Genomic DNA, 16,404 nt, shown 5'->3' with positions numbered 1-16,404 from the left:
CACTTGGCAACCTATAGTCACAGGGACCTAGCTGAACGTTATTTTTCTTAATATCAACAAAATTATACTCCCTACCTAATAAATCACATTATTTATTAGGTAGGTGGTATATTTTTTCATTATAAGAAAAATAAATAATGTTTGGTGCCTGTGACGCTAAAACCAGTCATTGGCCCATTAGAAGATTCCAATCCATGTTTTACTCCATAGGTTACACGATGCCAAAATAATCCCATATTTCCCGAAAACCTTTGTATGATTTCCGGAATTAATACATTTCCGGAAATTTTTTTAAAACCTTAGAAGAAAAGAAACGAACATTGAATCGCCTTTTTTCATTCGTTTTGTTATGATTGTATAGCAGTGAGGAAGAATAACTTGTAAACATTATTCTACATTCTGCATCTAATGGAGGTTAAACATACGGAAACAAACAGAGGGAATAAAGCTATTATCGTTGATGGCTACGTCTACAGGAAAATCAATACCCTGAAAAATGGTAATATTGTATACATTTGTAGTGTGTCCAAAAATTGTAAAAAGTCATTGACGACAGATTCTGACGGTGTTAATGTAGTGAAATCAAGGAACCAACACAGCTGTAAAAACGAACCTAACGAAAGAAAAGCCGAAGCGAGACAACTCCGAGTTCGTCTTAAAAAGCAAACCCAGGACTACATAAAAAGCCCTGCTGCAGTGGTCAAATCGGAATTAACAAGAATTGAAGACAGCAATCTGCAGGATAGAGACATTCGAAATGCTTCGATGGCCTTGTATAGACATCGTCGGAAGAACTTGATAACAGTGTTAGAAAGCATAGCCCCTCCCCAAGCACCACTTGAGAGAGTACTTACAACCTCGCAAAGCGGAGAGGTAAAATAATACTACAAACATGTCGTTTGCTGCATAATTTTAATAAAAAATTAAGTACACAACTACAGTGCATAAAACAGTAAAAGACACAGGCACTTCTTTTGTAATTTTTTTTACCCCACAGTATAATAAAACACAAGGTATCTAAGTCCGAATATACATGGACCCCTGAATCCCAGTCATTTACACTTTCGGAAAAAACGCAATGGAAAACTGTTTATTGCCATTCTCTTCTAGGATAATTTATCTTCAAAAGCATAAATATCTGATGGATGTCTCTCTTTAATTTATCTCCGTAAAGTATACGTCCAAAATCTGCTCAGCGACTGGAATACGGTTTAACTGCAAGTACAAGGACTACTATATGTACTAAGTCTCGGGCAGAAATCAAAATTTAAAAATCATTAGGATTTAAAAATTAAAATTAAATTTCAATGATTAAATGTTGCAGTTAATAAATATAATGATTTTTCTTTTTATTTCCATAAAATCGACATTTATTCAATGCAATTTTAGAAACAGTCTTTTATCCAATCCAACTAGATATTCCGCAAGAGACGCGAGTACTTAACACTTGGTGGTGTGGAACGAATTTTGCAGTCGGCGAGAATTTTTTTAAGAGTTTGGACGCTGTTTACGGAGACAAAAGAAATTAGACAAGTATGCTATTATATATCTGAAAGCGTAAATGACTGCGATTCCGTGGATGGAAATTCACATATTTTTTTTGAAAGGTTATGGTGTCTTTAAAAATGGGGAAGGGGGGGGTATACACCATCCACGTCGGGTGCCTGTGATACTAAGCCCCTGAATAATACGGTCCCCTACATTGTGAACTAGGGGATGAATCACCAAAAAATCTTAATATTACTTCTTGATTTTTAAAACACGTAAAAGAGGTTAAATATAATGGTCAACCTTTCTAGAGAGAATACTTAGCATGCAAGTGTATGTTTACCATCTTAATATTTATGGTAATTTTGAAAATTGTAAATTTTAAAACCTCATATCCTATAAGGTAACAAAATTAGTTATTGCTAAAAATAAATAATAATAAAGCAAGTCTGTCATATTGAACATAAAATAATGTGGTAGGAGAATTTAGTGAGGCCAGATTGTACGGAGGATAGTAAGATATTGGCTGTATTTGTACAGTCAGTGTGTATTAAATTTTAAATTTTGACAAAAAGCATACCTGTAGCTTAGAGCTATTTATTAATTTATTTTCTTTTTTGAGAAGTGAAAGGGTAACATTATGCCTAACTGAAAAATTAATTCAAATACCTCTTTAAATGGTTTTAAAGTCGATTCACACGACTAAGTTACATTTCAATCACATACTGTAAATGTATTATATTTAGCGTGTACGATATTTGGCGGAAATTGATTTTTGAACAAGTTAGCGAAGATTTGATTTAGCGCATTTGTTAATGTTCTTATTTATATGCATATATGCAAGACATTTAGCGTTGTACTTGAATTAGCGGAAGTTGCTTTCCCCCAAAGGCGCTAAAAAGAATACACAGCCATATGTAATATTCGTTTACAGTATATAACGTTTGGTCTTCCCAGGGACCTATATACTAACGTATTATACATTTGTAGGTCTCTACAGAGCAATACTTGAAACTCTCTCGTTTTGAATTTTTTTGTCGAACGACAGAAAACTCAAAACAAACTGGTTTATTGGTCTTTAGAGAGGACTTTACAGGGTTAGGAAGTGGATAAAATAAACAAATTGGTGAAAGAATGTGTCTAGTATTAGGGAGTGAAAGGTAGTTGAATGACCAATGCTGGAACAATCTGATTAAAATCAGATCCTCGATGCTCCTTTTTTAACGATATGTCGCTTAACCTCGTAAGCGACATACTACGGAAGCGTATTAGGGCCGCAGCAGTATCTTTTATTAATTTGTTTTAACAAATTAGTAATTTGTTACAACAGATTACTAATTTGTTATAACAGATTACTAATTTGTTATAACAGATTACTAATTTGATATAACAAATTATCAATTTGATATAACTAATTACTAATTTGTTATAACAAATTAATAATTTGTTATAACAAATTGGTAATTTGTTATAACAAATTGGTAATTTGTTATAACAAATTAATAATTTTGATAAAGTGAAAGTGTATACAGATCTATGGAAGCCAGATGAGATCAGAAATCTTTTTATAAGTTGGATTTGTGAAAATAATAAATGTACAAGCTCTGCAGCTACAGCTTTTGACCAATATGTTAATCTGGATTTACATCTTTTAGCATTTAGAGTTTTCACTGTCAAACATTATTGTTATAAAGATACAATGCATCAAATTCTTTGGTTCCTATTTACTTATTCTTAGGAGCTCTATTTGAATTTTGTCCTCCTCCCCCACCAGGGCTCCGTCCTTGACTCCCATCTACCAGGTCATTGCATCCCCGTTCGTAATAAAATAATGATTTTTTAAATCAAATTACTAATTTGTTATAACAAATTACTAATTTGTTATATCAAATTAATAATTTGTTATATCAAATTTATATATTTGTTATAAGAAATTACTAATCTGTTATAACAAATTAATAATTTGTTATAACAAAATAATAATTTGTTATATCAAATTAGTAATCTGTTATAACAAATTAATAATTTGTTATAACAAATTGATAATTTGTTATAACAAATTAGTAATTTGTTAAAACAAATTAATAAAAGATACTGCTGCGGCCCTATTACGCTTCCGTAACATACCGTTAAAAAAGGAGCATCGAGGATCTGATTTTAATCAGATTGAATGCTGGAAAGTGGTGAAATTCTCCCCAACCGTTCGCAAAAAATCTTGCGCCGTAAATTGCACCATATTTGCATTTCGGGATCTGTAGCGTTATGGTCAAAGACTAATATAAATATATAAAACCATGGTCAAAGACTAATATAAAACAATAATGCTACATTTAGGCTATGCAGCTAGTACAGTTCGCAAGTATTTTTAAAAACTTGATACCTATAATGTGAAATTCACATTTGAGAAAAATTAAAACGAGAAGAATGATTCCTCCCTTGTGTATCTTATAGTGTAAGAGGACAAGCTCCTGTGGTTTATCCCTTACAAAGTTTCGTCATCATGATCATGTGTACACATGTACACATACTACATAGGTGATAACTGATTCAAGTATAAAACTTTTTTGTAAAGTTTTACATACTTATTAGCTAGTATTCTGTTTAATCCTAGAAATCCAAGGGCAACTGCCGCTGGCAACCAATAACCCCTCCATTTACCTAGTAACGAATCAGGCACCTTTGCTTTTGGCATAGTTTAACTTTTACTTTCACTTCAGATATTTTGCTAATTACTGAAAAAGACCCAATCGAAAGAAAATTAATATTTTCAGTAGTTAAGGAACCATTTTCGAATATTAACATGAAAATCATTTGTTTTGCTGATAAGTGAAAATTAAAATGTCATTATATTAACACATATCTTTTTTTAATTCTTCGAAATAATTTTCAATGTTAATAGTGTACTCGAATTTATATAGTATGCATTAACAACGACTGTCGACGATCAGCTGGTAAAAGAATAACATTTTTAGACTCATGTGACAGAAATATGCAGCTAATTTAAACGTAAAGGTTACTCTTACTTCTCGTTTATAATATTAATAGTACTAATGAATAAGAATGTGATCTATGATACTCTATTCAGTAAATGATGTCAGTAAACAAAGTAAAACATTATGTAAAGAGTGCCAATTTCTAGATCAAGAATTTTTTTTTTCGCCAAACTTGACTTGGCTTACACTGACTGTTTTAATCAGTGCTTAATCAATTAATGTAGAGTTAATTATCGATGTGGATTTTTTTTCATTTTCAGGTAAAGTATCGTTTGTTAGTATTTTTGAAGATGTAATAGTTAAAAAAAACAAAGTAAACATTAAAGTGGACCCAAGATAGGTTTTTCAGAAGTGAATTTAAGTTTATAATAAAAGCCAATATGAAGATTGACAGATTAAAAAAGTGTCATCTCTTATTTAGGTAAAAATGAGTAATCTGGGGCGCATATTCAAGTACACAAACTGTCGCCTTATCAGAGGTGGTGACCTGATTACAGATGACCTCTGGGTCAGAGATGGAATCATTGTCAACCCAGAGGAGATCTTCTTCCAGGAGAAAGTCTCTGCAGATGTTGTTGTAGACTGCAAAGGAGCCATCATATGTGCAGGATTTATAGATGTACAGATTAATGGTAAATTATGTTGTTAGCAACATTTTCTGTATATTTTTTTTTAAAAATTCTAATGCCAATATCTAATGTCTGGTTTGGTTTTAAACTTCAAATATATGACAGTACTGCAATACTGTATCTGAGCACTAATCAGTACCAGAGGTGAAGACAGAAATGCATGCTAACTTGATTTTAATTTTATTTTAAACATTTTGGTTTAATGGAATTGAACTGTACTGACTACTGAGTCATGTAAATTGTTATAGAATGCACACATACTTACTGTAATAAAATTGTATTACCTTAAATTGTTATAGGAAGCAGTTAATGTAAATGGATAGTAAAGTGTGTCATAGTCTTCAAATAGAATGCTGAAAGAAAAACTGTTGGGCTTATCACATCCGTCTACAGCAGACCTCATTATAATCAATGATATATTTGATTTTATTTGACAAATTGATGTATCTTAATTGTATTTTCTAAATTGTGCATACAATAAGGTTTGACTTAAAAGAGTAGATTATTCTTTATTTAAATCTAGTATATTTTTAACAAATAAAACATTAGTTCTGAGGAGCTATTTACTGATAGTTAGAGCGATATATAGACAATACACATTATTTTGATTTTCTCTAAGGAGCATTTGGTGAAGATTTTTCAAATACAGACAACATTGAGGACTGTGTGTCAAAAGTTGCATTTGGAATTCTAGCACATGGAGTAACCTCTTTCTGTCCCACTATTGTCACATCGAGTGGATCCACATACAAACAGGTAGGATCTATAAACAAACAGGTAGATCTAGATACAAACAGGTAGAATCTATAAACAAACAGGTAGATCTAGATATAAACAGGTAGATCTAGATACAAACAGGTAGGATCTACATACAAACAGGTAGGATCTATAAACAAACAGGTAAATCTAGATACAAACAGGTATATCTAGATACAAACAGGTAGGATCTACATACAAACAGGTAGGATCTATAAACAAACAGGTAGATCTAGATACAAACAGGTAGGATCTACATACAAACAGGTAGGATCTATAAACAAACAGGTAGATCTAGATACAAACAGGTAGATCTAGATACAAACAGGTAGGATCTGCATACAAACAGGTATGATCTACATACAAACAGGTAGATCTAGATACAAACAGGTAGGATCTACATATAAACAGGCAGGATCTGCATAAAAAAAGGTAGGAACTACATACAAACAGGTAGGATCTATATACAAACAGGTAGGATCTATATACAAACAGGTAGGGGGTCTACATACAAACAGGTAGGATCTATATACAAACAGGTAGGATCTACATACAAACAGGTAGGATCTACATACAAACGAGTAATATAAATTTTTAATTCATCAGGTGTTTTCACTCATCTTCAAAGGTTGGACCACTTTGTCTAAAAATTATATTCTGACATGTATGCTTGCATATAAACATGTACAGCTTCAAAAATAACATTTACTGGAACACTGAAATATATGTTTCGATTAAAAGGAAAATTGTTATTTCTTATCAGTGCATAAAATGTATTCAAAAAAATGTTTTATTATATTCAAGTGTAATTACATGAAGATTGTATTTCAGGTTGTACCAAGAGTAAAGAAGAGGAATGGCAGTGAAGAAGGGGCAGGCATTTTAGGTGATTTGATAAAAATACATCCTTTAGATGATACATGTAGTTGTACATATGTTCAATACCCAAAAGATAGAATACTCCATGTAACATGTGATATTCATTTATTACTCGTTGTCAAATGCATGATACATGTATTTGAAAATATCTATGATGACACTTAATACTAGTAGAAGGAAACATTTATTAATATCCAGTACACCTTTATGTGTATGATTCAACTATATTATTTTATATTATACTTTTATGTAGATTAGTTGAATCTTATTCGTCGAGAAACATTTGTTAAAAAACAGTATTATCCGCTGTATAATGAAGTCATGCCCTCCAGCATAGCAACAGTCAACATTGCTTGATATTAAAAAAAATATTGACAGCGTAGAATTGATGCGTTAAACGCTCACTGTAATATGTATTTGTATAAAACATTCAGTATAATATAATAAGTACTGCATGCAGTTGAGTGTAACATTGAAAATTTTCACCCCTCGAAAACCATTATCAACCTGGCTATGCCTCGGTTAACAGTGGTTTTCTTGGGGTGAAAATCTTCAATGTTACACTCAACTACCTGCAGTATTTATATACGGTAATGTTATATATTTATGTTGTTGATTAAATCTCAATGCTTGAAGGTTTGCATTTGGAGGGTCCATTTATCAGCAAGGAGAAGAGAGGTGCACATGATGTGGATTTAATCCAGACATTTAACAACGGAATGTCTGATGTAACAAAAATCTACGGAGAAGATCTGAGTAATGTTGCTATAGTAACACTGGCTCCAGAGCTGGAGAGATCTGCAGAAGTTATCAGGGAACTAGTGTCCAGAGGGATCAAAGTCTCTGTTGGTTTGTTCATTCATTGTATGAGTGCCAAAATTTTTCAAGTGACGTACAATGTAAGCGTGAATTTAAAATTGCTAGCTTGTTTTTTCCAAGAATAATACAATTATTTTTTTTTCAAAGAGTTTTTTACTTATGTACATTGATTATTGTAAGTGTCTTTAATTCCATGTGTTTAATATTTCACGATTTTATATGTAGACACATTTCACAGTGGTAATAATTTAATGGTCATTGAATTTCTCATCACTAAATATTTATTTTTAAAAATATTTCTTAAGGTTGAATGTTAACACAAAGTGGAATGAAAGTTGCATTCAATGTAACGTCAGTTGAAGTGTATGAAACATTAAATAATTAATTATGCTGTGCATCTACCTTTCCTGCATATATTTTTTCGATAAAAATACGAATTAAAATTATCTGGATTGTCAACGAGTACGTCTTCTTTTTATTACGACAACTGACCCGTTTCCGATCTCCATAGCAACTACAACGCGCGATTTCCCGAACTGACAGACGAGAGAAAATGGGACATGCAAAGGGCGGCTTTGTCACCCGCAAACGGAATTTTTTGTACAAAAACCAGTCAGAAGCCCAGAGGCAGAGGTAGATGCGGTGTCATAGTGACCATATGTGTTCAATAACCGGTAAGAAAAGCGGCAAATCATAATGTAGGCTTAGTCCATCAAACGACGGTTACGAAGGCTAAAAATTGCATATCCCTAATCGATCTCAGACCATGTGTACATGTAAATGTTACTAGCCATAATAAAAATGTTGTTGGAATTCATATATTAACAAGGAATCAGCCGTATCAAGATATTTTGAGCGATTAAGTGATTCATGTTGCTTTTGATGATAACATTTTTCTTCAAGAAGTCCTTTCTTTTGATTAGAGTTATTCCCCGTTGTGAAATAGAAAGTACGTTATGTAAACAAAATGCTCGGAGATTGCAAGGAAACTAATCTGTAAAGTTCGGAGATATTTTATTAAATTAATAAAATATTTGAGCAAGTTGATAAACTTTTAAACGCCAAGTGATATCATCAGCAACCATGATTCTTCGTTGAGCCATCTGCCCCCCCCCCCCCCCCCCCCATGTGGGTAGCACTAGCGGTCAACTCATACACTTGTAAGTTCAGACCCAGGTATGAATAGGAGAGATTTTCTGTTGGAAAATATGTCTTTAAAATTGAATGAATTTGATTCATAATACTAATTCAAATTGTGTAGGAACTTCGAACAAAAACATGTCAATACTGCATGGGTCACCACCATGGGCATTTAGTGCAGTGCAGAATTGGTAGACAAGTCAAATGTTAAACTTTAATTGACCATCAAAGTTAAACTTGCAATGCAAAAGGATTTTAATACTGTAATTCTATTTCAGATTAATTCCTTTATCTTTATTTATATACACTGTGAGGATTGATAAGGGATACAAATGTACATATGAAAGAAGTAATGTTAGGGTTATGGTGTGGAAAAAAAATGTTGGTCTGCATAAAGTTAACATATTTTTTTTTATGTTAAGGGGTCTTATTTCAAGATCACTTGATAACGCAATTTCTTGTGATTTATTAATAACTTCCATAGAAAGTTTGAATGGAAAGTCAAAAAAAATTCAAAGTCAATTCATAGTGAAAGTCAGGATCACATTCGAGGTCATATCAGTATACTTTGGGTCAAACGGCAAGAAACTTAATGTAGAAATATTTATATATTAAATTCATTACAGAAAATTTTTATACATACAAGTATGAAAAAAGATAACCAGTTCTGTATCAGTATCGGTTAAGTATCAAATCTTGAGCTAATGGAATGCATACAGTTTTTGTTTTATATACAAATTACATTTGAAAATATATCTCAAATCTTAAAAAGTACTTTCAAGTTTGTTTTTAAATAAATATCCAATAGATGAAGGGTGTGGCACTCCCAGTTTTCAAGTTGTGGATCATGAAGAGATTGTACCAGCTCATGCAAAGGCATTGGATGGACAGAGGGTCGGAGAATTGTGGAGCTTGGTGTCTTACAAGCCTGCCAGAAGTGTGGTCTCCTCTTCAGTAGGTGCTTTCAACCACAATTCAAACATACGATCTCTCTGTCATTTTAGAGGTATTTTTATTTTGTTTATATTTATCCATATAAGCCGGTACACATACATGTAGTAAGGCTTGCCTTACATTACAAGTTAAAACAAATTGGCTGTTTAGTTTGCCTTACAAGTCTGTATATAGTCTTACAAAGATTGCTCTAGCATTTGGCCATTATTGTAATTAATGGGAATTGAATGTACATTTTATTTAATAATGTACTATGTGAAACACCGAACAACAGCATAACTAGCAGTGAGCAAAGAATGTTCATCATGAAACCAATAGCCCACAGAATATGGATATCTCCTAATTTCATCTTCACTAGCCAAGGGTTTCTGATCTGAAATCTACTCTACAACCCTTCGCTAGCCAAGGGTTTCCGATCTGAAATCTACTCTACAACCCAAGTAAACCCTTGGCTAGCGAAGATGCCTAATTTTAGTTCAACGCTATTTCTAGTTATTTGAAAACATATAAATAAAAACTAGAGCAAAGGCAAATAAATGTGGGCATAGATAAGAATCTAGAATTTTTAGGTCACCTGTGTTACACAGGTAACCTATTTCTGTACGTGTGTGCGTCATCCATTCATAACTTCTCCAAAACTATGTGACAGGTGACCGAGGAGGCCAGTTGGGCCTCTTGTTATTATTATGGTTTTAGTATAAAATATTGATATGAGAAATAAAATCACACACACACACACACATAATTATATATATATATATATATATATATATATATATAATTTCCATTCATTGAGTACTCATGGTGTAATATTGAATGCAATTTTGTTCAATTGCAGATACCTTGCAGTAATACATCCTGCAAGCTGGTAAACAATATACCAACCGGGAAGAGGTGTGACAGAATTTGGGCTGCAAACGTAAAGCTTGCTGCTGGTGTGTATTAATTAATTCAGTGACATCTCCATTAGAGTGAAATATTCTTCGAATTCTTCTTTGAGCCAGCATATACTGTGACACATGACCTATTTTTATAATGTAGATGTTCGAGGATAATGGTCTCATCCGAACAACCCCACAACTTTCACTTCAATTGCTGAGTGTTTGCAGAAGGAACAGTTGCTACCTAATACATGCCTTATGTACGTCACGTTCCAGGGATCAAACCCAGGCCTCTCACTTACCGAACTAACGTTCTACCAACTGAGCTATGGAATCATATGTGACATTGCTGATATTAGTTATTTTTAATGTTTCCACTACTCTGTTGTCAAACTTGGTTTTGACTCACACTTGTAATATTTTGCTGTGAAATATGCTCAAAAAAAGTTAATGCTGCCTAAGCTCATCAAACAACATGAAATAATTGTTATATTGCTTGAAATGAAAGTTCAGGTATAATATATATTTGATACAATTTGTTCCATGTTCATTTTCAATACATATATGTATAATCTGGAAATGTAAATGGAATCATTTTACTGTAAATCGTAAACATGAAAATTTTGCAGAGAAAAGCTGTTCAGAGGAAATTCGGGCTGAATATTTTCAAAATGGCTCCACTCTTTTTTCTGAAATTCGGACACATTGATTGATTGTTATTATATTTTATGAAAATAAGTTGCTTTTTCTATTTCCATTACTCTGTCTGTGCTTTACAATTTGATTAAGATCCACAATTTATGTATTTTGCTGTTCAAAATTAGACATCATAGGTGGCGCTGCGAGTAAAGTGTAGAAATTGTTATAATTTTTTTTATTGTTTTAAATGTTAGAACAGATGTTAGATGTTTACTAAAAATAAATATTTTAAAATTTTACATCATCTTTGACTTATTTATTTAAATTGATATACGGACTATATTTTTAAGGAAAAAAATTACACAGAGTTACCTCCCTTAGTTTGACAACCCCTAGATGGCAAATGGCTACACTCTTTTTCTTTATTTTATAATCAAGCATCCTTTATACATATGTGCATCCATTGATACCAAAATCATTTGTTTTCCATTACTTTGATCTCACACTCGTACTGCCTTAAAAACAGAGTTACGGTAAATTATTTATAACAAACATATCTAGTATTATATAACTATAACCCGCTATGTTATTTACCTCAGCTATCTTAAGTGAATGATTTTTTTTTTATCATTTACTACTGATAAATAATGTTCACGATGGCTTGATGTTGGGGAAAAATCTTTTTTCATGAACACAGTGAAATTAAAGCCACTGCAATGTACATTGTAATCGTCTTTTACAGTACTCTAGCTTTTGAAAACTTCAGTAATACATATTAGGTATATGTATTGAACTGATTTCAGGACATTCTGTTGCAAACCTGATTCAGGGAGAAGAGGCAGTTAACAGTGGTGCTACATTTATCACCCATTTGTTTAACGCTATGCTACCAGTGAGCAAACTTTACATTTAATCAAGAATTTTAAATCAGTGTGATTAAATGTAATGCTTTGAGAAGAATTTAATGTGGAAACTCTTTTTGTGTGTTTTACACAGTGTCAAATGCTTACTGTAAAAACAGCACATTTGTTAGGCAATATACTTAGTGCTATCTTAGTGCTATCTTGACCCTTTCCTCTCTCTTCTTTGTAGTTCCACCATCGTGACCCTGGTTTGATTGGCCTGTTGACCAGTAAAAGGGTCCCCAGTGATGTTCCGTTCTATGGTGTGATATCAGATGGCATCCACACACATCCAGCAGCTCTCAGAATTGCGTACAGGTGTGTCACATTTTGAAGAAATTTAAAATTGTTGTTCTTTTGGCATTGAAATATTCCTCATTATAATATACTGTAAAGCAACTATTATTCGTGTCAACTTTTATTCGCGATTCATCAGTTTGAAATCAATCTGCGACGATTAATTTTCGCCACTGAGGAAACATTCTCTACAAATACAAAGCAAAATTAATGGTTCGCTGCGATTAATATTCGCAAGTTCAAGTAGGTCGCGAAACTTGCGAATATTTCTCGCACAGGAATAAAAGTTGGTTTACAGAACTCGTGACATGACCATTTTAATTTCTTAAGAAAGTTGTTATTATAAAACAATGAATTTATCTTGAAAACCCTTTATTTGTTAGTATCAGACTTGGCAGGGGTTCGTGCAGTAAATCCAAGTTATAGTAAACTGCTATGGACATATATGCATGTATTACACTTTACATTGTTGGATCTTTACATCATTATATCCAACTAAAATTGTTTACTTTGTAGTGCTTTGTCAAAATATTTTTGTTAAAAGCAAATTTTTTTTTTAATTATTGAAAATTATATTTTTTTAATGTACAGATATATGATTTAAAAATATGTTTTGTTTCTGAACATGCATTTAATGAAACAGATGTAATTTTTTTTTTTTGAAAACCAAAGCAAACTACCGGTACATGTATATAAAGTTAATTGTTTGCGTCAGCTCAAGTTCAGTGCATTTAGCACTGTAATCACAAGTCATTATTGCAGGGTTGACCAGCGAGGTATGGTGCTTGTGACAGATGCTATTTCAGCGATGGGGCTCCCAGAGGGGGAACACAGGTTTGGCTCCCAGACAATGGAAATAAAGGGACGAAGAGCTGTCATCAAGGGCACCCAAACACTATGTGGCAGGTTAACTATCATTTCACTGACCACATGTCTTACTAACAAGTCAATATATACATTTTGGAGAACTTTTTCGGATAAATATAAAAGTTGTTTTTGTAAAAAGACTGTGTACAGAACATGGCAATCAAAGTTCACATGAATTGTTATTTATGTCATTCCAGCATAGCAACAATGGATATGTGTGTTCAGCACCTCAGAAAATCCACAAGTATGAGCATTATAATATATATTTATTTATTAAGGATAAATATTTCATATTTACAAAGTTAATATATAATCTGAAATTCTACTTGTATGCATATATAGCAACAGCTTCTGTTGAATACAAACAACTCCAGCTTTTAACAGCACATATAAAGATGACAGTGTGTTTGTGCATGTACATTTATCTCAAGCTCTTCTTTATGACAGCTTGTGGGACAGTTAAGGCTCTGGAGGCTGCCACCTTCCACCCCGCCCACTTCCTAGGAATCACTGACAGGAAAGGAACTCTGGACTTTGGGACTGATGCTGACTTTATATTATTAGATGACGATCTCAAAGTTCTAGCCACCTACATAGGAGGGGAATGTGTATGGAGCAGACAGGAATTGGAATGATGTCTACAAAAAATATATCTATAGGCTATACTTTTATTTCAGTTATCTCATTATAATAGCTATAATATTATTTTTTTTATGGTTTGTAAAGAGTACAGGTCTGCACTGCCTACTATATTTTTTGAATATATTTTGAGATGTTTATTATTTTGTTGGTGCTTTAAACTAGGATTTTGTTTTAAAAATCATATTTGTCAAAACAAATAAGTATATGCATTAGTATTCTTAGAAAAGGCAAACCAAAAATTGGGAAGTGTTTTTGCTATTTTCTATAATACCTCATATATGTACATGTATACATGTATGTAACGTGAAAGACATTCATGGAAGTCAAAACACCTATATGTAATTGTGATTCTTATTCCTGATTTTATTGTGGTCATTATAATTTTGGTATGCCACTTTAAGCATTACTGTCTGATTTATCTGAGTAGAATGTATACTGTTCACATGAGAAAAAGACATGTCCATGTATGTTTATAAACAAAACAATTTTTGATTTTATTTGGTTAACAATATCCTTTATAGAAAAATATTCTCCTCACCCCTTTGTTCAGGTGAATATTGCCCTTACAACTAAGGACCCTCTAAACACTGCAAACTATAGAGTTAGAACTATAAATATTTATACAGTTAGAGTTATCTGCCCTTAGATCTAAAATACAATACCGGTAATTAAAGCCAATGGTGTATTTCTCAATTTATGATCAATTCAAGCATTCCTAACATTGTATTAGGCAATTTATTAGCATATATTTCCCCCATTTTATTTAAGTAAGTATCATTAATTTTTGTTTCTCAGTGGTTCATTCACTGACATTTTTTCTCGAGGGAAAGTGGGGGGGGGGGGGGGGGGGGGGGGGAGAAGGGAGTGACTAGTACCCTATGTTGAAAATGAATAGATGAATTCAATATTTACACTTACACAATATTTTTTTTTTAATGTACGAAAAAGAAAAACAAACCATTTTTCATTTAGCATTTAGAGAATCCTTATGAATACAAATCAGTAATTGTTTAATCTTTAATGCCAGTACTGATGTTTTCTTTAAATTTACTTATAAAATTCAAAGCTTGGAGTTATTGTTGATGGTTTTTTGGCCAATAAATCTAAACCTTACCAAACATGTGTCATTAATTTTATAATTTTGAACCTGATGAATATCTAGAATGGGGGAGATAGGAACTATATGTTTTCACTTTTTGAGCATTATTGTTTCCTTCTGATTTATGTCTATTTTGGAATTATTGCTTACTACTCAGTATGTATTTACATTTTCTTTTTGTTTCTTTTTTAATAGGATATTTTCTGTATTAAGAGTAAAATGCAAGACTAAGTAGACAAATGTAATAAGAACATGATTTTAGATTCTACTAATTTTGTCTCTGAGAGAGAGAGAGAGAGAAAGAGAGAGAGAATGATTGTAGTGTAATCTTGATGAACTTGCAAGTAAATATGTACTGGCCAGTTGTAATATAACTGTTAATAAATAGTCCATAATTATGTATGTATTACGCAATATAATACTAGTCTGAATACGGTTTTAAGTGCTAAAACATAGCTTATTACTCTGAAAAATATACACAAGCTAGAATTTACCAGAATAAAAAAAGTAAAAATATGCATTTGAATTTATGATAACAAATGATTATGAAATATACCATACAAGATAATGTTTAAATTGTACATTGATGTGTTACAACACCTTCCGGGCCCTTGATTGGTCAATAAAATATCTGGTATCTTGTTTACCAAAAAGCAACCGTTGCAGAGGGAATGTTACAGAAGAATGCAGGGCTTTCTGTCCCTCTGTAGTTACTGAGTGTACCTCTAACATTTCATTTGATGTCACATGCACATCTCACTACGTAATCTAGCTCATTTTGTAGGTAACTACTGTAACAGTCCGACTAGAATGGACTGTATAGATGTCGTATTTATAGACAATAGACAATATTTATTTTCCAATTGTTATTATACATTCATGTAAATGCATCGAATCTGATTTGTCGAAAACATTTGTTTAAAAACACTTTTACCCTCTGAATGACGAAACCACCCCTCTAGCGTGATAGAACTTAACATCAGTCGACAGATGGTCAGTATTGGTGGACGACGGGTGATATTCCAGAAAACGTCGACTGCACAAAATTAATGACCTTATGATTTACTGTTATATGTATTTGTTTAAAATATGCAATATAGATCTAATATAATAAAATTTTCACCTCATGAAAACCATTTTCAACCGAGGCGCTGCCTCGGTTGACGATGGTTTTCATGGTGTGTAAATTTTCAATGTAACCCTCAACTACATGCAATATTCATATAATATACAGCTAAAGGGACATAATGATGTACATGCAATCAAATTATCCATCTGATTTAATATTCATTTGCATTTCAGATATTCATTGAGCACAGGCACCTGAATCCCCCCCCCCCCCCCCCCCCCCCAAGTAACTAATAAAATATAAGGTGTCTTTATTTTCTCGAAAATATGTTATTTCTCCCTCAATTCTAT

General features: G+C 32.5%; 1 protein-coding gene and 1 long non-coding RNA gene across 5 annotated transcripts; both read left to right on the top strand.

Annotated features, from left to right (window-relative positions):
• Nucleotides 1-389: 389 nt before the first annotated feature.
• LOC133201320 (N-acetylglucosamine-6-phosphate deacetylase-like) lies at nt 390-14,713 on the top strand. 3 transcript variants are annotated; one of them, XM_061337118.1, is made up of 10 exons: nt 390-873; nt 4,903-5,113; nt 5,730-5,866; nt 6,698-6,752; nt 7,382-7,594; nt 11,982-12,070; nt 12,271-12,398; nt 13,140-13,283; nt 13,442-13,488; nt 13,692-14,713. In XM_061337118.1, the coding sequence occupies exons 1-10, from the start codon at nt 409-411 to the stop codon at nt 13,877-13,879; spliced, it is 1,677 nt and encodes a 558-aa protein (XP_061193102.1). In that variant the 5' UTR covers nt 390-408; the 3' UTR covers nt 13,880-14,713. The 3 variants fall into 3 exon arrangements, with proteins under 3 accessions (XP_061193102.1, XP_061193103.1, XP_061193104.1); XM_061337119.1 differs by lacking the exon at nt 390-873 and adding an exon at nt 4,433-4,500; XM_061337120.1 differs by lacking the exon at nt 390-873 and adding an exon at nt 4,473-4,494.
• LOC133201313 (uncharacterized) lies at nt 9,453-11,008 on the top strand. Of its 2 annotated transcripts, none has more exons than XR_009723074.1 (3): nt 9,453-9,658; nt 10,497-10,593; nt 10,700-11,008. It is a non-coding gene; the product is annotated as an uncharacterized LOC133201313 (long non-coding RNA). The 2 variants fall into 2 exon arrangements; XR_009723073.1 differs by lacking the exon at nt 9,453-9,658 and adding an exon at nt 9,663-9,710.
• Nucleotides 14,714-16,404: the final 1,691 nt, after the last annotated feature.

This window comes from Saccostrea echinata, unplaced genomic scaffold (assembly GCF_033153115.1).
Source record: "Saccostrea echinata isolate AGI-Se365-2 ecotype Australia unplaced genomic scaffold, CSIRO_AGI_Sech_v1 ptg000043l, whole genome shotgun sequence".
Classification (NCBI taxonomy): Eukaryota; Metazoa; Mollusca; class Bivalvia; order Ostreida; family Ostreidae; genus Saccostrea; species Saccostrea echinata.
The sequence above is the reverse complement of the archived record's forward strand: the minus strand, read 5'-3'. Positions and strand labels throughout refer to the sequence as shown.